A 23432-nucleotide genomic window follows, 5' to 3' on the forward strand; every position below is an offset into this window, starting at 1 on the left:
GAACAAAAGCAATAAACCAAAAAACATCCTTCCAGTCCTTACCCTCACACCCCAACATAATCGCCAAGCCCCATCCGTGCCCCAACTTATGCAACATAAAGCCCTCTATCCATCACTCTCCTCATCTAACTAATGACGAGTTGAAAGTTCCAAGTGTCTATTGAAGTCTTTATTTCTTCAAAATCATTAATTAATAGTACATTACTACAATTACCCTCCTTCAACTGCAAAATCTCTATAGCCTCAAACATTTAATTAAAGATCACATACCTGGGAATTCATAGCCTAACTCCACAGAATCAATAAGTACTTGGAGCTTTCCTCTACTTCCTGAGAAAGCTGAGGAAATTCAGCATGTCCATAAAGACTATCAATTTTTATAGATGCACTCTAGAAAACATCCTATCAGGATGCATCACAGCATGGTATGGCAACAGCTCTTCCCAAGATTACAAGAAACTACAGAGATTTGTGAACACAGTTGTGTTCGTCACACAAACCAGCCTCTTATCCACTGAATTCATCTGTACTTCCTGCTGCATCGAGAAAGCAAACAACATAATCAGTGAATTCTCCCACCCTGATTATACTCTCTTCCACCTTCTTCCATTGGGCAGAAGATATCAAAATTTGAATTCACGTACGAACAGATTCAAAAACTGCTTCTTCCCTGCTGTTATCAGACTTTTGAATGGACTTCTTAAATGTTAATCTCAATCTCTCTCTGCACCTTCTCAGCAGCTGGAACAATATATCCTGAACTCTGTTCTGTTACTGTCATGCAGAGATTTTCCTGCACCTCTAAACACCTCATCTACTATGTCCATTGCTCTCAATGCGGTCTCCTCTACATTGGAGAGACAGGATGCCTACTTGCGGAATGTTTCAGAGAACACCTCTGGGACGCACGCCCCAAACAGCCCCACCCCCCTGTAGCTGAACACTTAACTCCACCTCCCACTCTGCCAAGGACATGCAAGTCCTGGGCCACCTCCACCACTAAATCCTAGCCACCTGACGACTGGAGGAAGAACTCCTCATCTTCTGCCTTGGGACCCTCCAACCACACGGAATCAATGTCGATTTCCAGTTTCCTCATCTCTCCTCCCCTCACCTTATCCAAAAGCTGACCTGTCCTACCTGTCCATCATCTTTCCCACCCCTATCCACTCTACCCTCTACTCGGACCTATCACCATCACCCCTCAACCTTCATCTACCTATCGTATTCCTAGCTACCTTCCCTCCCAGCCACACCCCCTCCCATTTATCTCTCAGCCCCATTGGCGCCCCCGCACCCCCACATTCCTGATTTTAGATTCCCTACAGTGTGGAAACAGGCCCTTTGGCCCAACCAGTTCACACCGACCCTCCGAAGAGTTACCCACCGTGACCCATTTCTCTCTGACTAATGCACCCAATACTATGGGCAATTTAGCATGGCCAATTCACCTAACCTGCACATTTTTGGACTGTGGGAGGAAACCCGCGCAGAATGTGCAAACTCCACACAGACAGTCATCCAAGGCTGGAATCGAACCTGGGACCCTGGTGCTGTGAGGCAGCAGTGCTAACCACTGAGCCACCGTACTGCACTGATGAAGAGCTTGTTCTCGAATGTCGGCTCTCCTGCTCCTCGGATGCTGCCTGACCGGCTGTGCTTTTCCAGCATCACACCTTTTGACTCTGATGCATAGTCTGCCTGTAAAGTATGTAAGTCAACACTTCTCTGGACCTCAGTACATGTGACAGTAATAAATCAAATCAAATAAAGTGTGAAATGGCAGATATCCTCCTGTGATAATGGAAGTCTGTGAAATCATTCATGCAACATTAATCCAGTCATTATAGCCCTCAGATTTATGTCATGAAGACAAGGTGAAACAGCAAACTGATCTCTCCCAACGGGCACTGTCATCTCCAAAAGGTGTCCAAGGACCATTTCTATACCTTGCCTCTCTTGAGGTACCCTGTTTATGTAAATGAATCCACAAAGTTCAGACCTACTCCTCCCAGGTCTAGTCTAAGCGTGCTTTGTTTCAGATACCCATGTTACCAAGTCACACAGGAGTGAAGCCATTTCTGTGGGCAGCTGTCTCCTTTAAACGCACGTGTGTAGAACCCATTCTAGCCTCCAAGAAAATGGTGGATGCCATTTTTGGAGACAGAAGTTCCAATTTGCAGGCTCACCTGTCACCTTCGTAAAGAACCTCTCCATCATTGCAAAAATCCAGACCATTGATTAATGGATACCCAGGAGTGGCATCCAATCAAAGGGATCAGATGGTTTACATATAATAGTAAATTTTGAGAGTTTCTTTAGACTCAACAGTCTAAATGAATGGTTCTTTTTCAGTTTCCAATGTACAAGAATTGAAAGTTCACATTTAGGCCCTTCTGCAACTTTGGCTTGTATTTAATGTCAATATGGGGTACAGGAATGGGGAATACATGGAGACTAGGGAATGTGGAGTCAAACTTATTGCTCGTTTGTTTTTGTTGACAGCTCTCAGGTCTGACCAGCTCACTTCCTGACACTGTCCTGTCACATCTCTGCAGCCAGGTAAACAGATCTTTCATGAGAATCAATGGCCCTGCTGTGTCACCTGATAACCTAATAAAAGACCTTCATCCTAATACAGTAGAGATGGAACAGGTTGAACGATGGTGGTCCAGACACAGGATTGTCAACATTTGATTGATTTGTTAACATGTTTTGTTCTGAAAAACTGAAACTAGCAGACAAAGTTTAACATCAGAGTGGGAAACTGAAAAGTATTTGGAAATGCACTTGGCTAGCCTAGAGCTTGGAATTGATAATTTCAGCTGAGTTTATCTCTTTGTTGCAGGTCAGATATATCACCTAAACTGGCAGAAATGGGAGGGAAAGTCAGGAAGGCAGGCCCTCAAAGGCAAGCTCTTAGATTGATAAATCATAGTATGCACCAGGTATTTCCAGTCTGGGTCTTGGAGTAATAATCCTGCTCCTCCACCACAGAGTGAAGATTGTCCACTTGAGTTAGATCTTCTTCACCATTATCAGGCTTCTCTGCTGAAGCCCAGGTCACAACACAGTGAGGGGACCGTGATCTGCATAAATGCATGAGGCCCCTGCCTGCTTTAGTGAGTCACATGTGCCTGTAGAACCCTGCAGGCAAAGATTGCTACTGGTGGAAAAGGGTCAAATACCAAGTTAAATAACCTGCTCATTTTTAGTGACTCACTTGTCCACCAGGCATGTAAGATGAACATCAATGTTTTGCCATCTAAATAAATCTGCAACCTGTTTTTGTTATGTATGTCATCTGCCTGACTCTAACATGTCCCTGATGGCTTCACCTTGTTTTAACTTGAGAAACCGAACTAAAAGGCTTGCAGTGCAAAGTTGAAAAAAATTAAAAATTAAGTAAATCAAAGTCATGTTACACTGATTCTAAGCTCATATATTTTAAAATTCTGTACATTGTAAGGAAAAGACATTGAAGAAACAAGGGAAATTCAAAATTCAAGAAACCTTAGACACAGTTAACATCTGATGAGACTTGGTTTAATCCAGTTAGATTGTGGGATGAGGCAGACCATGTCATATTGCATATTTGGAAGTTAACAAGTACAAGAGAAAATTCACCGAAGCATTGACTGTAGAAAAAAAGTGTGAAAAAGAAAGACAAAGTAGGTTGGAAAAAGTTGAATGTTTGGATGGCAGAAATATCAGGAGTTCCTGATCAAAACAGGAAGACTCAAAATTCTGAGGGACTACCATCAATAATTCCCTGTGGTATTGTCTACCCTCGACAGGCTAGCTCTATCTTTGCAGGGGATGAGAGAGAGATTCCTCTAAGCATGGAACTAAAACAGAAATTGCTGGAAAAATTAAGCAGGTCTGGCAGTATATGTGGAGAGAAAGCAGAGTTAACATTTTGGGTCCAGTGGCTCCTCTTCAGAACTGTTTGTAACTAGGCAAACCCTGGCCAACATCCCTGTCCCAGGTTTGCTACAGTGCTCCAATGAAGCTCAGTACAAGCTGGAAGAATAGCATCTTAGTTTCTGCTTGAACAGCCTGCAGCCTTCAGGACTCAATACAGAGTTCAATAATTTTAAGGCCTGAGTATATTACCCCAAATCCCACATTTCAAGCCCTGTCATCAGACGGGCTGCTACCACAACCAATCAATTTTCAGCCATTAATGGTTTCCCTTAGCAGCTATTGATTCTCCCAGGTTGACTTTCACATATTCCTTTATGTGCCCAATTGTTATTACCTCTTTGGTCTCCCATCTCCACTATCGTTTACTTCTCCCTCCCACTCTCCATCTTCAGCATAAATACCAACTTTTGTCTAATTACAATAGGTTCTGAAAGAGTCATTGGACCTAAGATGTTAACTCTGCTTTCTCTTTATAGATGCTGCCAGTCCTACTAAAATTTTCCAGAAATTTCTGATTTCCAGCATCAGCAGTTCTTTGACCTTTTGTCCAGATACAGAAGTTAGATTCAATTCCTGGACAGAATTTGACTTCACAGGAGATTGAAATGTTTAGCATGAATGAGGACCCTCAAGTTTGGAGTCCACTTTATAGATGAGCAAGATCAGAGTATTCAGTTTAAATTCGAGGGGATTAATAAAACGCATTTAGAAATAATACTGTTGGGGCCACCAAAGGCACGGTGTCAAAGATCAAAGAATGTTTAGGCATTGAAAACTGATGTTAAAAGAAGTATTTTCGTTACAGTATCCAGATGTACATGGGCTTGAATGAAGAAAAGTGGGATAAAGGCTAGAATGAACTAAATCTGTCAGCAATAATCCTGAGTGATTGAGACAGAATTAGATTGTTATGAACATAGTTTTGCGAGGAGACTATATAATGAAACATAGGGAGACGATGACCTAGTGGTATTATTGTTGTACTGTTAAACCAAAGACGAAGAGTGTGGTGCTGGTAAATCACAGCCGGTCAGGCAGCATCCAAGGAGCAGAAGAGTCGACGATTCGAGCATAAGCTCTTCATCCTCCTGCTCCTTGGTTGCTGCCTGACTGGCTGTGCTTTTCTAGTGCCACATTCTTTGACTCTGATCTCCAGCATCTGCTGTCCTATCCTGTCCTATTAAACCAGAGACCCAGGTTATGTTCTGATACCCTGGTTTGAATGGCAGATAGTGGAATTTGAATTCAGTTTAAAAACCTGGAATTAAGAGTTTAATGATGACAATGAAACCATTGCTGATTATCATAAAAACTCATATGGTTCACTAATATCCTTTAGGGAAGGCTATTCTTACCTGGTCTCACCTACAAATGACTCCTAACTGCCCTCTGAGAAATTAAGGATGGATAGTAAATGCTGGCCAAGCTAATGATGCCCTCATCTCCTGAAAGAATAAAAGTAAATTGTTTAAAATAACATGGAATCATGTTCTGTCAGAGGCTTTGGAGCTGGCAAAATGCTAATGGTTCGTCACTAAAGTGCTTTAGCAGAATTCAGAACAGCTGTATCAAAGATTGCATTGGAAATGATGGATTAACATTTTGATTTTCTAACTGATGGATAATTAGAAAGTTAACATTTCCCATCAATTTTAAACACAAGAACATTAGGACAGTTGGTAAAAGTGGAGAAGAATAAGACTGTTCAATTTTGTTGGGAATATGTTGAGCATAAGTCAATTTCAAAGGAAACGGGAAAACTGAATTTGGAGTAGGAGATTGCCCTCATTTCACAAAGTAAATTAACAGAGTTCCGGAGCCCTGAGGTCATGTTGCAGTTGTATAAGACTCTGGTGCGGCCGCATCTGGAGTATTGTGTGCAGTTTTGGTCGCCATACTATAGGAAGGATGTGGAGGCACTGGAACGGGTGCAGAGGTGGTTTCCCAGGATGTTGCCTGGTATGGTAGGAAGATCGTATGAGGAAAGGCTGAGGCACTTGGGGCTGTTTTCATTGGAGAAAAGAAGGTTTAGGGGTGACTTGATAGAGGTGTACAAGATGATTAGGGGTTTAGATAGGGTTGACCATAAGCACCTTTTTCCATGTATGGAGTCAGCTATTATGAGGGGGCATAGCTTTAAATTAAGGGGTGGTAGGTATAGGACAGATGTTAGGGGTAGATTCTTTACTCAGCGAGTCGTGGGTTCATGGAATGCCCTGCCAGTAGCAGTGGTGGACTCTCCCTCTTTATGGGCATTTAAACGGGCATTGGATAGGCATATGCAGGATAGTGGGCTAGTGTAGGTTAGGTGGGCTTGGCTCGGCGCAACATTGAGTGCCAAAGGGCCTGTAATTTTCTATGTTCTATGTTCTATATCGAGATCAATAAAATCAAAGCTTTTATAAAGGTGCAGGATTCTGCCTGAGCAGGTAGAGATAAACCTTTTTAATCAGAAGATCAAAAGAATGTAGCAATGAAAGTTCTTTATCAAGACCACTGACAGAAAAGTTACATGAATTTCAAAAATTAGCTTTCAGGGGTACAGCTTTTAACTGTGCCATTGTTTTGAAGAGGAAAGTATTTACATTTGTTGAAAAGACAGGTTTAGAAGCAGTGACTGCAGAAGATGGGATGACAGCACTTGAAACTAACATTTGGTAAATTTGTATTCATCACTTCTCACAGCACATTCTACAGAGTTGGAATTCAAGATAAAATTGAACTGGAGACTAAGGTAGATGCAAACACAATGTTGTTTACAAGATATTATATCTTACCAGATGGGAAAAGCTAGGATACAATGTAATAATTCAGATGCAGAATAAGTATTTTGTATAAGGGTTAGAGTATAGTGAGATAGCCAGAATAGTGTAGTAACAATTATATTACATTTAACAAACATTGTGAAAATTAGGATACAGTATATCTTGGACAACAACTTAACTCAGGGACATCACCATGTCTGCGCCAACTATGATGCCATTATAAGCTAATCCCATCTGCTGCAAAGGGTCTGTATTTCTCTATTCCCTGCCTGTTCATGTGTCTGCCTAAATGCCTGTTAAATGTTGCTGTCTTATCTGCTTCTATCACCTCTCCTGGTAGCACTTCCAGGCAGTGTTGCATCTCCTTTAAATTTTCTCCCTCCTACTTTAAAGCTATGCCCCTTCGTATTTGATATTTACAACCTGGAAAAAAGACTCCAACTGTACACCTGTCCATATCGCTCATAATTTTATATTCTTCTATTAGGTCACCCTTAGCCTCCAACACTATGAAAACAATCCAGGTTTGTCCAACCTCTCCTTGCAGCCAATGTACTCTAATCCAGGCAATATCCTGGCAAAACCTCCACATCCTTTCCATAGTGTGATGATCAGAACTGCATACAATACTCCAAAGATTTACATAGCTGCAACATGACTTGCCAACTTTTATTCTCAGTGCCCCAACTGATGAAGGCAAGCATGCTGTATGCCTTGTTTATACCATATCCATTTCTATTTCCACTTCAGAGAGCTATGAACAAGATCCTTTTGTATGTCAATGCACCTAAGGTTCCTTTACTATATATTTGACTTCCCAAAATGCAAGATCTCACACTTGTCTGGATTGAAATCCCATCTGCCATTTCGCCACCCAACTTTTGAACTGATCCAAATTCTGCTGTATTCTTTGACAACTTTAATCACTATCTAAACTCCACCAATTTTATTATCATCTGCTAACTTACAAATCAAACTTTCTATATTTTCATCTAAATCATTTCTATAAATTACAAGCAACTGAGGTCCCATCACTGATCCTTACAGAACACCACTGGTCACAACTGCCCTCTGTCTTCCATGATGAAATTAATTTTGTATCAAACTTATCAACTCACCATGAACCCCATGTGACCTAATTTTCTGGACCAGCCTATCATGTGGGACGCTGTCAAATGCTTTAGTAAAATGAATTTAGACAACATCCACTGCACTATCCTCATCAATTATATTAGTCACTTAGAGTCATAGAGATGTACAGCATGGAAACAGACCTTTGGTCCAACCCTTCCAAGCCGACCAGATATTCCAACCCAATCTAGTCCCACCTGCCAACACCTGGCCCAACATCCCTCCAAACCCTTCCTATTCATATACCTCTTAAATGCCTCTTTAAATGTTGCAATTGTACCAGCCTCCACCACTTCCTCTGGCAGCTCATTACATACACGTACCACCCTCTGTGTGAAAACGTTGCCTCTTAGGTCTCTTTTATATCTTTCCCTTCTCACCCTAAACCTATGCCCACCCAGTTCTGGACTCCCCGACCCCAGGGAAAAGACTTTGCCTATTTAACCTATCCATGCCCCTCATAATTTTGTAAACCTCTATAAGGTCACCCCTCAGCCTCCGACACTCCAGGGAAAACAGCCCTAGCCTGTTCAGCCTCTCCCTATAGCTCAAATCCTCCAACCCTGGCAACATCCTTGTAAATCTTTTCTGAACCCTTTCAAGTTTCACAACATCCTTCCCATAGGAAGGAGACCAGAATCGCACGCAATATTCCAACAGTGGCCTAACCAATGTCCTGTACAGCCGCAACATGACCTCCCAACTCCTGTACTCAATACTCTGACCAATAAAAGAAAGCATACCAAATGCCTTCTTCACTATCCTATCTACCTGCAACTCCACTTTCAAGGAGTTATGAACTTGCACTCCAAGGTGTCTTTGTTCAGCAACAGTCCCTATGACCTTAGCATTAAGTGTATAAGCCCTGCTAAGATTTGCTTTCCCAAAACGCATTTATCTGAATTAAAGTCCATCTGCCACTTCACAGCCCATTGGCCCATCTGGTCAAGATCCTGTTGTAATCTGAGGTAACCCTCTTCGCTGTCCACTACATCTCCAATTTTAGTGTCATCTGCAAACTTACTAACTGTACCTCTTAGGTGCGCATCCAAATCATTTATGTAAATGACAAAAAGTAGAGGACACAGCACCGCTCCTTGTGGCACTCCATTGGTCACAGGCCTCCAGTCTGAAAACCAACCCTCCCCCACCATCCTCTGTCTTCTACCTTTCAGCCAGTTCTGTATCCAAATGGCTAGTTCTCCCTGTATTCCATGAGATCTAACCTTGCTAATCAGTCTCCCATGGGGAACTTTGTCGAACGCCTTACTGAAGTCCACAAAACTCAACCACATTTGTGAGACAAGACCTCTCCTGCGCGATGCCATGCAGATGATCCCTAATAAGCCCATTCCTTTCCAAAGACTCACATAAGTATTCTCTCCAATAATTTCCCCATCTAGATGTAAGGTTCACTGGCCTATAATTCCTTAGATTATCCCTGTTGTTCTGCTTAAAGGAACAAAATTGACTTTTCACCAGTCTTCTGGGATCTCGCCCGTAGCTGAAGAGGATTCAATGATCTCTGTCAAGGCCCCAGCAGTCTCCTCCATTGCCTCCTTCAGTATCCTGGGATAGATCCCCTCAGAACCTGGGGACTTAATTACCTTAATGTTTTTGAAAACACCCAGCACCACTTCTTCCTTAATATCAATATGCCCTCGAATATCAGCATACCTCTCTCTAAACATACAATCATTCATGACCTTCACCTTGGTCAATGCCAATGCAAAGTACTCATTCAGGACCTTACCAACTTCTTCTGGCACCACATTCTCTCCTTTGCCATTGAGTGGATTTATCTTTGCCCAATCTACCCTCTATATTTTAATATGTCTCCTTTAATCTTACTTGCTAAGGACATTTCACTGCCCCTTTTAGCCCTCCTAATTCCTTGTTTAATTTATTTCTTGCTTTGTTTATGTTGTTCGAGGGACTTGTCTGATTTGGTTTAGGATTTGAGATGAATGAAACAGTCCAAGATATTGGCTTATTTGCTGTATCATCTTAAATAAAAAAAAATTGTTTCCAAATCGTTTTTGTTCAAAATAATGTGTTGTTCATCAATAGAAAGCAAGCAAACAAGATATAAGCTTGCTTTTACAGAATTTCATAATTTGTAATATATGCGAAAGCGCTCCACAGCCAATGAATTGCTTTGAAGTTTGAGCGTAAGCAAGAATAACATAAACAACCAAATATAATGTTTTAATGGTTTTTGTTAAAGGATGAATATTGGCCAGGACACTGGGATAATAACCCTCCCCTTGTTGAAATTGTGCAATTATTCTTCTATACCACCAGAGAGGGCAGACATCCTTCGATTTAATGTCACATTTACCAGTACTGCCGTCAGCAGTCCCATCGTTTGGGTGAGATACTAAACTGAGGCCCTCAGTACTGCATCGGATTATCTCCCTAGATGAGTTGCTCAATTCTCTGGATTGAGACCTGAAACCACAATATTCTGACTGTGTTGCTGGAGTGCTAAGCTGGCTGTTCAGTCTTTAACTGAGCAGAATTCAAGGGTTACACAAAAACAGAAATTGCTGGAAAAGCTCACAAGGTCTCGGGTTCTGAAGAAGGGTCACTCAACCCAAAACGTCAACCCTGATTTCTCTCCATGGATGCTGCCAGAACTGCTGAGCTTCTCCAGCAATTTCTGAATTTGTTTTTGATTTACAGCACGCGCAGTTCTTTTGGTTTTTATTCAGAATTCAAGACTTAAATGCTTTAGGCAGAACATTATTTAATTGGATTAAAATATTCCTGATGTGGACACATACTCCAGTATTACACTCCAATTATACCCCTGCTCCTTGACCCACTGCCACCGCCTCAACTGCCCACCCCAACTCTATAAAGCCTCAACAAGATTCTCCTATTCTTTCTACCACTAGAATATGTAACATTGGCTATGCATGTTTGAGTTCATTTAACTTCAGGTTTTATGCAGTCTGCTTTAACAGATAAAAATTCAGAAAATGCCCACTTGAAGCCTTAGATGATAACTCTGCAAACAGTGCGCAACCTGTTTTTACAGGTGTGGTTCCTGATATGTGCTGCCTCCCTGCTCAAGATCACTAAAATCAGATGAAAGACATTTGCTTTGTGTAGTGCCATACTGTCTGCTAAATGGCTGCTATATTGTCTTATTAAGAAACAAACTCTGCACTTCAGAGTAACTCATTGTGAAGCACTTGAGGTATAATGAATTGCTGTAGAAATTTAAGTGCTTCTTTTTCTTGAATTGGCTGATATGAGCTGCAGGGGCCAAATAAGGACTACAACAAGCCTGGAGGACCCAAGTCTGGGAGGGAGTTGAGGGAAGAAATATATGGTTAGGACACCTGATTCTAATTGCTGACAGGTCCTATACTTTAGGAGGGCCCTCTTGTGAGAGATACCATGGTGGTTTATACCCATGCAGTCACATCCAGCATGGAATTGATGCCTTTGAGAGTAGAGGGAAGGAGATCTTTTTTGTGGAAAAAGCAGGAGGTGGAAACGGTAGTCAGCAAAGTGGTGTGTAACAGTGTTTCTACCTCCTGTCTCAGGAGGAACTGATGAACAATACGGAGCTGGTGCAGAGCCTCCGACAGCAAATAGGAGCTAACGTCAACCAGAGTAATCTGCAGCTCTTCTGGAACATGTACAACAGGTAACACAATCACAGGCACTTGTCAGTGCAGGGAATCTTGTCTGTACAACTAATACTGTCATAAGCTTTTCACAATACAAGTAACAGTATCACACTCCTCAGTACAGATAGACCTCAATAAGGACAACGTTGTCATAGGTATCATTTGGTACAGACACCATTTCAACAGACAGAGTTCATTTAGGCAATGTTGGTATAAAGTTAGGGCTGAGTAATGAGAGCTGACACCACTTTACCTTAAGTACTTCGGTGAAAGTGATAGTAAAAATCCAGTAGCTTTGGTCTCACATTGGAAAAGCTATTGGCTTGCGGGCATTTAGAGCCATTATGTTTCATCGTAAAAACAAGCTGCACTGTTTTCAAAATTGCACTCTTTTGTCCAAATGTGAATCTTCTGAAATGACAATGTAAGCAGAGGCCATTCAGCCCATTGTGCCAGGCCTTTGATTGAACCAGTTCACTCCAGTTCCCTGTTTTGTGCTGATTTAACGTTGGAAATCGTTGTATGATGTACAGACAAATACAACACTTGACTACTTGGGTCGAGACTAAAACTTCAAAGGTTATGTGTTTAGTATTTCCTGACATTGTTGAGCTTCACTTTCTGTTAGCTGAGATTATATGTAGAGGACAAGGTATCACCCAGATCCTGTGTCCTCAGAGAGAAGAATGCACAGGAAAAGGGAATCCAGTCCCCTCCACATCAGTCTGAGCCCTGATAAAATTCTGTGGTTCAAGGGCATCTATGTTCACTTGTTTCGTGAAATGAAAATGGAATCAAACTTGACTCCTGCTTAAAAACAATAAGTATTTCTTCTTGACAGTCGCAGAGATCTGGAAATGAATAGACCTGGAACTGTGGCCAATGCTAAGACTCTGCAGTAAGTATTCACCCTCAGTTTATCATCCTCTTCAATTCCCGAGCCTGTCTGCAGCCATTCCATCTATTGTCTGAAATTACAAAACACTGAATCCATCCTTATCCTTCAGCCCTGATTTATTTTAGCCCTGGTATGAATATCCCTATCACTGACCCCAGAATGAGGGGAAATAATCTTGTCACTGACTCTTCTAATGCAAAGGGAAAAATGTGACATCAAGAATTCCTGTCACTTAGCCCACTGTGAGGATTATTCTCATCATTGTGAGTTCAAATGTGAGTGGGAATATCTTGACACTAGCCCCAGTGTAAGGATGAGAAGTCCATCACTGACCCAAATGTGAGTGTGAATAACCCTGAGACTGGCTCCAGTGTGAGATGAGTGTTCTACTCTCAGCTCCCAATGTCAGTGGGAATATCACTGTCGGTGGCCCCAGTGTGAATATGAGAATTCTGGTCACTGGCCTCAGTGTGAGGATGGTTATTCCTGTCATTGGCCTCAATTTGAGGTGAGTAGTCCAGTCACTGAGATGGAGGGGGAGTATTACTGTTACTGATACCAAGTTCTCTGAAGGGAAACATTGCTTTAATTTTAGGCTTTCATTTTGTTTTCTCCTCCCTGTTCTGTTAACACCTTTGCTTGGGTGAACTGAAATTTCTCGACACTGAACATGTGCACATTTTTTCCAAACTTGATCCCATTACCCCCAAGTCCCTACGTTTATCTGTTTTATTCAAGTCGCATCATCTTTCTTTTTTTTTCCCTTTTTGGATACATTGCTCCATTACCACTGTTGTTGACCCAGACTTGAAACTTCCTTGGAAGTCCCTTTCCCAGCATTCTACATTGCCATCAGGGCACCATTACTGCCTACTGACCAGCAGCACTGAACTGTCCAATCCTCCTTGTTTCTTCAGACATTCAGCACCTACTAGTGGCTAAGCTTGCCAGTCTCTTCTCTGTCCCCATACACTCCATCTACTTCTGTTCCTTTTGTCCCTGCCATGGAATAACAATCACTACCCGCTCCACATATTTCTCTAGAATCTTGATTTACTGGTAAATGTAGCTCATGCTCTCCCTGACTTGACTATGAATCGTTCCCCTTAATGAGGCCTCCATGTTTGGTCATGTTTGACCTTGTCTCACATGGACTACACAAGCCAGCGACACTGCACTTATCATCAAGTCACATCTTGGTCTTTTTAGCTACTTGTCCAGTGTCTTTCTTTGATCACCACCTTGCTCCAACCTCATTGACTTTCTCTTAAAATCCACATCTTTAACAGTCCCAGACAACCTCCACAGAACATCTCTTCCTCAGTGAGTTCAATTTATGGACTACTTTGTTACTGAAATTGAGAATATTCATTCCTGTACTGTTTTCTCCTTTTTCCTTGCATTAGCCGTGAATCTATATTTTCTTTTAGAATTTCTCTTCCCTTCCCTGGTTTCCTCTCTTGAGTTTACTTCCACATGAGATCCATCTTCTGGTCCATTTAGACCCTCCAGCACCCAATTCCTGCTGATCATCCAGCCTTCCTTAGCTGGTTGCCATTGTAAATGGTTTCCACTCCAGAGGTTTTCACTCCTTTCCCTTCAAAACTGTTGCCATTACTCCTCCTCGAAGAAAATCCCAATCTCTCCATTCTTGCTCCAAATCTGAACTCCTCCAGCACCTGTCTTTTATAGATTGACTTAGAGATTTCCCTTGCAAGGTTCCTTGTCTATTTTCAATCATGAACATAAGAAATAAGGGTGGCGGGGTGGCTCAATGGTTGGCTCACTGCTGTCTCACAATGCCAGGGACCAGGGTTCGATTCCAGCCTCGGGGTGACTGTCTGTGTGGAGTTCGCACATTCTCCCTGTGTCTGCGTGGGTTTCCCTCAGGTGCTCCAGTTTCCTCCCACAATCCAAAGATGTGCAGGTTAAGGCGAATTGGCCATGGGAATGGGTCTGGGTGGGTTACTCTTTGGGAGGTCGGTGTGGACTTGTTGGGCCAAAGGGCCTGTTTCCACACTGTAAGGGTTCTATGATTCTATGAGACTTCTATAGATTCTATGAAATCAAATAGTCCAAAATTGAGTGTAAAATTGAAGATTTGGTGAGCTGTAACGTGGCTGATCATTGGTACAACACTGAGCAAACTGATGGTGCAAAACTCAGCCTTGAGAAAGCAAGTAAATTCCTTGTGAAACTCTCCTTACAATGAAGATCAGAGTTGGTAAGCTCTCAAAAACACATTTGTTCATAATGATATATGATCAGCCAATCACAGTAGTGCATTGGTTATGGGCTGGGAATAGTGAGCATTGTCAATGAATGCACGAAAGCTTTTAGGGAGTGAGTCTCTTACTTTTGTTTATCTTTATTTTTCATTTGGTGCAACTATTCTACACTAAAAGCCTGGATGCGAGTGTTTCCTTACATATCCAACTCTGTGTCGAAGAGTGTGGTGCTGGAAAAGTGCAGCTGGTCAGGCAGAATCCCAGGAGCAGAAGAATCGACGTTTCAAGCATAAGCCCTTCATCAGGATTCTCCTGTTCTTCGGTTGCTGCCTGACCAGCTGTGCTTTTCCAGCACCACACTCTTCGATTCTGATCTCCAGTCCTCACTTTCTCCTAGTTGAACATGTCCAACTCTGTAACAATGTATATGACCCTCTTTTCTTTGTTCCCTGTGTCTGAGCTAGTTCACAGTCTCACTTTGTTTGCAATTTGCAGTAGGGAAAGCGTGCTAAATGTGAGTGGGAGCTCTCACTTCATTACTGTGATTCCATTGAAATGTTCTCCTTTACCTTTTGATGAACAATGACCTCAGATATGAGGTATTAAATGATGCCATGCTTTGACTGAATTTGCAGGCACAAGAACGCAGGCTGATGGTCTGTTTCATTTTAGGTGTCCAGTGATGCTGGTTGTGGGGGACAATTCCCCAGCAGAGGAAGGTGTGGTGAGTATAAGCAGTGAATCTGCATCACATCCAGTGGCTGGGAAGGGTATTTTCTATACATTCATCTCCTTGAAGCAAGAGAAAGCATTGCTATTTGTAAGAAGCTTGCAACATTCAGGAACACTGCAATAACAAGGGAGTAGTCCTCATTTTTCTGCCATGGGTTAAATTTTCCCTCTAATTTTGTTTTCACTGTGCAAATCATTGAGATCTGTATGCTGCATCAGCTTTTGAAACTAGAAGTCATGCATTGGCATGCTGATTTGGTATGCGTGGCCACAGATCTTAGAAGGAATGTTGTTTGGATTCTATCTCTCTTTGTCTGCCCAGTAAAAATCTGAACAATGCTCCTTATGTGCCTTTTTCATAGCTACATATATTGTGGGTTATGCATGACATTGTTTTGCTAGGTTGATATGTCTTACTCTGATTGTCAATGCATTAGGTTATCCACTAGTGCCTTTAGATTTCCTACAAGTATTACCAAATTGGATTGAAGCTTGTATCTGATATTCTAAATACCCTTAGTCCAACATGGATCAATAGCTGAGATCTCTCTGAGATGAAATAATAAGCATTTTATCAGCAAAGGAATGGCAAAATTTGGAGAAGGAAAGTGTCATAAGATGTTAGTCTAATACTTGCAACAACTGCATGCCACTTACACGTATTTAATTGACCCATAATCCAGAGAGCAATTGTAACACAATTGACAGTGAAGGAAGGAGTGTCCTGGTTGATGTGAATAGTGGCATGGTACATACATGATGACGGGCGGGTACTTGTACAGTTGAAGTTCCTCCAAGAAACATTTCTGACAAAGCTGCAAATATGTCTTTGTTTTGAAACTGAAATACTGAGCAGAGGAAATCTTCATGAATATATGTACAATATCGTAGCACACATTCCCTCTTTTGGGAAATGGAATTAGTGCTCATAATCTGTTAGATATTTTATCATTCATCATGGTTTCATACTAATGCTGCTCTTTCAATCACAGGTGGAATGTAACTCCAAGCTGGACCCAACTCAGACAACTTTCCTTAAGGTATAGAATGCCTGGACTAGCTGTAATCTTAAACAGTTAATTGCATATAAATGTTCCAGTTGCCCTGGAGCTGTTATAATGTGTCAGAGCAAGTTAATTAAAATAAACAAAATAATTGAGCAATGTCTTAACAATTAACTTATATTAGCCCAGATTAGTAAGGTAGCATTTACTGACTGATCTTTGATGTACCAAGCAATTGGACAAGGCAGGAAGAGGTGACCTGTGGCCTTTTCTTTTAGATATTTGATACAAAACAGCGGTAAACTCTTCTGTCAATTAAACTAAACACACAGAAAAGCTCACGTTACCTCGTAATCTGTTAAATATGAGTATCAGAGAACTATTCAAATTCCATTATTTAACAAAAAATATCAATTTTATTCTTTAACTCTAATGTGAACATTAAACAACAACTACTTATAACTCTAAGCCTCCTTTATCTTAAAGGTTTGTTATCTGCCTCCCACTCTGTAACAATGTGCTGATCCAATAAAGTCCTTATTAAATTTACAGCGACTCGGTTTTCAAAACCAGACAGCAGCTGTCGTCTCCAGAGTCAATCTTCCTCTGTTTGTAGATCTCCCTGGGTCATCTTTGGTCTTCTGCTACACAGATTTTGCATATGAAAAAGGTACCTTTGACAGAGTGTATTTTCGGGCAATCTGACAATGGCAGGTGGTGCTCTTTCTGGCTAACTGTCCAAAATGCCTGCTTTTTATACCCCAGTCATTGGATCATCTCATTGGTTTGACATTGTCAAGACAGTAACATTCAAATTTGATTGGGTTTTGGTATCTTGGGGCATAATTTAAATTGATTGATTGGTTAAATTCGAACTGCTGTGAAAACAATTACAGTATCTAGGTTACAGCCAAAGGTTACATCTTAAGGTTACATCATCAATTCTCTAGTACACTCTGTGCCTGTTAGTCAGTCACATGACAGGTGCTTGTCAGCTTTCACTCTCCCTTAAAGGTAGAGTACACACCTTTAACTTCATTACACCCCCCTTAAGAAAAAATGAACTATCACAATGAAAAGATGGCTTCATATTTTTTCTATTTCTTAATCCCATTACCATGAAAGACATAGAATAATAATCTCAGTCCATATTAACGTCTGCACACATACATACATAGAAACATTGGTATCTGTTCAATATTAGCTATAATTTATCCGTTAAATCCACGATAATGCACCTGCTATCACATTCTTCCGACCCTCAAGATGTACGATTTGTAAATTAAAAGTCTGTAACATAAAACTCCAATGAAATAGTCTCATATTCTTGTCTTTAAATCTTTCCAAGAATGTAAGAGGATTGTGATCTGTGTACACAACCATCTCCGACCTATTGTTCATGACATAAACACTAAAATATTGTAAGGCCAGTAACAAATTCAATAATTCCTTTTTGATCATATTTTCTCTGGTAGGTGTTGAGTTTCTTTGAAAAGTAACCAACTGGCAGTTCAATTCCATTACCTTCCTGTAGCAATACAGCTCCAACTCATATGTCACTAGCATTGATTGCAAACTTGAAGGCTTCAAAACGTTTGGTGTAGCTAAAACTAGTGCAGTGGTTAATATTGCTTTTAAATGGTTGAATGACTCCTGGCATTGTTCAGTCCACTGAAATTTTGTGGTGTTCTTCAACAAATCTTTTAACGGTGCCACAACGCTGCTGAAGTTTGGAACAAACTTTCGGTAGAATCTGCTTAGACCCAAAAATCGAAGCCCCTTTTCCTTCGAGGTTAGTTGTGGAAATTTCTCGATGGCCTTCATCTTTGCGTTTCTTGGAGTCAACCTTCTATGCCCCAAAGAACGCCACTTCTGCTTTCACAAATGCTGTTTTCTTTAAGTTTATTACCAGTTTTGCTTCTCTTAATCGTTCAAAGAGCTCTGCCAACTGTACTATGTGATCTTTCCAGGACTCACTAAAGTTCACTACATCATCCAGATACACTGCACAGTTTGTTAACCCAGCCAGAACTCTGTTCATGAGTCTTTGGAATGTGGCAGATGTGTTCTTTGTTTTAAAGGCCATCACTCTGAATTGATATAGCCCATTTGGGGTTACAAACACAAAAATTTATTTTGCTTTCTCTGATAAAGTTACCTGCCAATAACCACACAGTAAGTCCAACTTTATGATTTAACTGGCATGTCCAACTTTCTCTGTACAGTCCTCCAATCTGGATATTCGGTATGAGACAAATTTTGTTAGGTGTTGACCTTCACAACAAATAGTCCGCACAACATTATTGAGTCCCATCAGGTTTGGGAACTAACACGATCGGCAATCTCCACTAGCTCTGACTCGGTTCAATGATATCTTCATTGAAGATCGCATCCACTTCCTTCTGGACCTGTCTGGCTTTGAAAGGATTAAGCCTGTAGATGTGTTGTTTTATTGGAACAGCATTCCCTACGTCTACCTCACGCACAATAGCGTTAGTCCTTCGCATCTTACTCCTGCAGATGTCCTCATACTGTTATAACAAACCTTTCAGCTGCATTCTTTGCTCCTGATTGGTCCTCATCATCAATAACATTTTCTTCAAATCCTCCCATTTCATCCAAATGAAGGGAGTGGCCATTGGTACCCAATGGGCCCCAGCTACGCCTGCCTTTTTGTTGGCTATATCGAGCAGTCCCTCTTCAGTTCCTACACAGGCACTGTGCCCCACCTTTTCTGCTGTTATATTGATGACTACATCGGTACAGTCTCCTGCACCCAGGCTGAACTGGAGCAGTTCATTGACTTCGCCCACAACTTCCACCCCACCCTCAAATTCACTTGGTCCATCTCGGACACCTCTCTCCCCTTTCTTGACTCACAATTTCCATCTCCAGACGGACTTTTTTTACGAACCTACAGGCTCCCATAACTACCTGGACTACATCTCCCATCCAGTATCCTGCAAGAACTTCATCCCATTCTCCCAATTCCTCCACCTCCATTGCATCTGCTCGGATAAGGAGATGGGCGGCATGGTGTCACAGTGGTTTGCACTGCTGTCTCATAGCGCCAGAGTCCCGGGTTCAATTCCCGTCTCAGGCAACTGTCTGTGTGGAGTTTGCACATTCTCCCCGTGTCTGTGTGGGTTTCCTCCGGGTGCTCCAGTTTCCTCCCACAGTTTTAAAACGTGCAAGTCAGGTGAATTGGCCATGCTAAATTGCCCATAGTGTTAGTTGAAGGGGTAAATATAGGGGAATGGGTCTGGGTGGGTTGCTCTGTGGAGGGTCGGTGTGGACTTGTTGGGCCGAAGGGTCTGTTTCCACACTGTAAGTAATTTTAAACAAAATTCCACTCCCAAACTTCCCAACTTATTTTGAACAACGTGCTTTTCCTCCCCCTGTCATCCAGGCAGCCCTCCACCGCACTGACTCCATTCCCCGCTCCACTGCTCTAACCGCCCCCCCCACAACGCAATAAAAACAGAATCCCCAGTCCTCACTTACTAACCCACCAGTCTCCGCATCTAATGCATCATCCTTAAACACTTCCGCCAACTCCAACTAGACCCCACCACTAAGAATGTCCTCCCCCAACCTACCCCCTCTGCCTTCTGCAAGGACCATTCCCTTCAACAGTCCCTTGTTTAGGCCACTCTCCCCACCGATGACCCTCCCTGCCCAAGTACCTTCCCCTGCAACCAGAAAAATGTAAAACCTGCTAGAACACCATCCCCTTCACCTCCATCTAGGGCCCCAAAGAGTCCTTCCAGGTGAGACAGAGGTTCACCTGCCTCTCTTCCAACCTCGTTTACTGCTACTGCATCAGGTGCTCCCAGTGTGGTTTTCTTTACATCGGGGAGACCGAACATAAACTTAGGGAACAGTTCACCGAGCACCGAACCACAGCTCAAATTGGAGGAGCAACACCTCAGCTTGCGCCTAGGCAGCCTACAGCCTGGGAGACTCAACATTGCGTTCACCAATTTCAAATAACGTCCCTTCCCAGCCCCTCCCCTTCCATTCCACTCCTCCCGGCCACCAACCGGATTCAGACCTCCCACTGACCAACAAGATGGTACCCTCTACCTGTCTTCACCTATCCCCAGTTCACCGCCCTGTCCCCACCACCCACTTTATCTGCAGTTCCCCCTACATCCATCCCCAGTCCTGAAGAAAGGTTACACACGAAACATCAACTTCTCCACCTCCTGATGCTGCCTGGCCTGCTGTGTTCTTCCAACCTCCTGCCTGTCTTCTTTGCACCTGAGGCAGGTAATTTACTAACCTATCCCACTCCTCAAGGACTTCCTCATTGTTTAACGTATTTTGAGGCACATCAAATTCCATAACATCTGGATTTGATTCCTCACTCTGCGGGGCAGTAACTAACACCTGTTTCTCCAGTTCCCTGTCTTTAGTATAATAAGGTTTCACCATATTCACATGACATACCTAATAGTTTTTTTTTCTATCCAACATCTTTACCAGCTAGTTACCTGACTCAACTTTTTCCCAATTTGATAGGGACCACTAAACCTGGTTTTGAAGGGATCTCCTCCTACTGGTAACAATACTAATATGTTATCCCCATGGGAAAATGCCCGAATTTCAGAGTTTTTATCTGGCGCCTGCTTCATTCTATACTATGCCCTTTTTAGATGCTGTTTAGCTAACTCACTGTCCGATTTAATTTCTGCCTCACCTCCAATACATAATCCAAGTGTGAGATCTCCAACTTAGATGCTGTCAATTTCTCTTTAATTAATTTCAAAGGCCCTCTCATTTCTTGTCCAAATATTATTTCAAAGAGAGTAAACTGAGTAGGTTCGTTTGGGGCATCTCTAATGGCAAACAATACGAATGGGATACCTTTATCCCAATCCTTCGGGTAATCCTAACAGTATGCTGTTAACAGGGTCTTCAGGGTCTGAGGCCAACTTTCTAAAGCTCCCTGGGATTCAGGATGATACCCACTTGATTTAAATTGCTGTATACCCAAGCTATCCATGACTTCCTTAAACAGCCTAGCAGTAAAATTATACCCTTGGTCTCTGGGTAGCCCATAACGCGTGAAGAAAGCTACTAACTTCTCTACCACACTTTTTTGCCTTAATACACCGTAATGGAATTGCCTCCAGAAATCCGGTAGACACAGCCATTATGGTTAGCAAGCATGGGTTCCCACTTTTAGTTTTCGAGAGGGGACCTACACAATCAATCATAACCTGTATGAAAGGTTCTTCGAAAGCAGGAATTGGCAACCAAGGTGTTTGTTTTATTACTGCCTGTGGCTTACCTACCATTTAGCATGTATGACACATACGGCAAAATATAACCACTTCCATATGCATTCCAGGCCAATTGAAATACTTTTGTACCTTAGCCTGAGTCTTTCGTACCCCTAGGTGACCTCCTATAGGTGGTTCATGTGCTACCTATAACACTTCCTGTGTATGCTACTGGCAACACAATTTGGCGTACATCGCCCATTTCTCCCCTGCACTAACCTGCCGTAGTCTTCATTTTCGTCTTAGGATTCAATCTTTAAGATAACCCTCAGAAATATTCTCTGACTCCTTTTCTGAGTATGCATTAACATATATATCTTTTATTTTCTTATCTTTCTGTGGTAAGTCCATTAGTCTTTCAGGACTAAACACTTCAGTCTGACCCTCATTAATTCCACTGAATCACACAATCATGAGTTTTACTCATTCGACAGATCCAGGAAATGTATGCTTTGTTCACCCCAAGAGCTACACAATGATGAGCTTTCATTGCTTCAGCAGATCTAGGCAATTCTAAGCATCACTCATTAAACATGGCTAAATAATCATGTTACATTCTCATGCTGAATATGGGATATTCATTTAATAAGTTCACAGGCACAAGTTGACAGTTGACAAAGCTCAGTGCTGGGTCCCTTGCCCAATAAATTACCATTGGATAATTACCCAACAGATCTAAACTGCAATCATTCTTTAACCCTATTATTCTCACAATCAGCCCAGGCTGCCTTGGAAAACTCATTTAACCTTGAAATGGACCATTGATGCAATGGAGCTAAAGTGCCATGGGGCATATTACTAAAGACCAACATATTCATGAAAGATCCATCCAAATCAGTTGAGATCCAGTGTTAGACTTACCCAACAAACCCAAGTAAATAAGATCAATAGATGAGCAACCTTGTTATGTGATGGAAAATGATGGATCATTGTTCTGGGTCTTGGTTACTCAAATGAAATAGGTGGAATATGTTGAAAGAATTCCTAGAGCATTAAATCATAGAGGTTTTGCCCAGAAGGTCAAGTCCATACCTGGAAGTTTGTGAGAGCTGTGGGCAATAATCAATAATGATCATTCAGCTATTACAGAAATGTTATTGAAAAAAGCTGTAACTTCTCCCTCTTGTTCTCATTTGTTTTATTTTTCAGATGGCTGATTCTGGTGGTCTGCCACAGATTACACAGGTGAGTAACAGACAAACTGTCTGGATTCTCATAAAGACAGGGCTGTCTTTATTCAACTTTCCAGCTTGAACTAGGTGGAAGCTTTTTGCTCAGGCCAAAAGACTATGGTCCAAGCTCCTAGAATTAAGAATTCCAGAAGCAAACCAAATTTCTACTTGAATTACAATGGTGTAGGAGAAGATAGGAAGAAATGTTTGGCCATAACTCAGAGCAGTTTGAATTTGCCATTTTGCACAATTAAATTAAGGTCTGTTTGAACCTTTATTTCAATGATTCAGACAGGTAACAAATTTTGAGAAATAGCATAATTTGTAAAATATCAGGGAATATTTCCAAAATTCTGGCTAATATTCCTCATTCATCTGTAAGAAGCAGGCCAATTGGTCATTCAGGAGAAAGTGAGGTCTGCAGATGCTGGAGATCAGAGCTGGAAATGTGTTGGTGGAAAAGCGCAGCAGGTCAGGCAGCATCCAGGGAACAGGAGAATCGACGTTTCGGGCATAAGCCCTTCTTCAGGAATGAGGAAAGTTTGTCCAGCAGGCTAAGATAAAAGGTAGGGAGGAGGGACTTGGGGAGGGGCATCGGAAATGCGATAGGTGGAAAGAGGTCAAGGTGAGAGTGATAGGTCAG

The 23432-nt window shown here is 41.9% G+C and overlaps 1 protein-coding gene across 6 annotated transcripts in view; it reads left to right on the plus strand.

Annotated features, from left to right (window-relative positions):
* The window catches only part of ndrg4 (NDRG family member 4), a 163261-nt gene that overhangs the window by 120859 nt on the left and 18970 nt on the right, over positions 1-23432 (plus strand). For all 6 annotated transcript variants that reach the window (XM_043707294.1, XM_043707293.1, XM_043707295.1 and 3 more), the window contains 6 exons: positions 2506-2562; positions 11381-11484; positions 12309-12365; positions 15266-15317; positions 16318-16365; positions 22767-22802. In XM_043707294.1, coding sequence (XP_043563229.1) covers positions 2506-2562; positions 11381-11484; positions 12309-12365; positions 15266-15317; positions 16318-16365; positions 22767-22802 — 354 coding nt within the window. The remainder of the gene's footprint in view (positions 1-2505; positions 2563-11380; positions 11485-12308; positions 12366-15265; positions 15318-16317; positions 16366-22766; positions 22803-23432) is intronic.

Source organism: Chiloscyllium plagiosum, chromosome 17 (genome assembly GCF_004010195.1).
Source record: "Chiloscyllium plagiosum isolate BGI_BamShark_2017 chromosome 17, ASM401019v2, whole genome shotgun sequence".
Lineage (NCBI taxonomy): Eukaryota > Metazoa > Chordata > Chondrichthyes > Orectolobiformes > Hemiscylliidae > Chiloscyllium > Chiloscyllium plagiosum.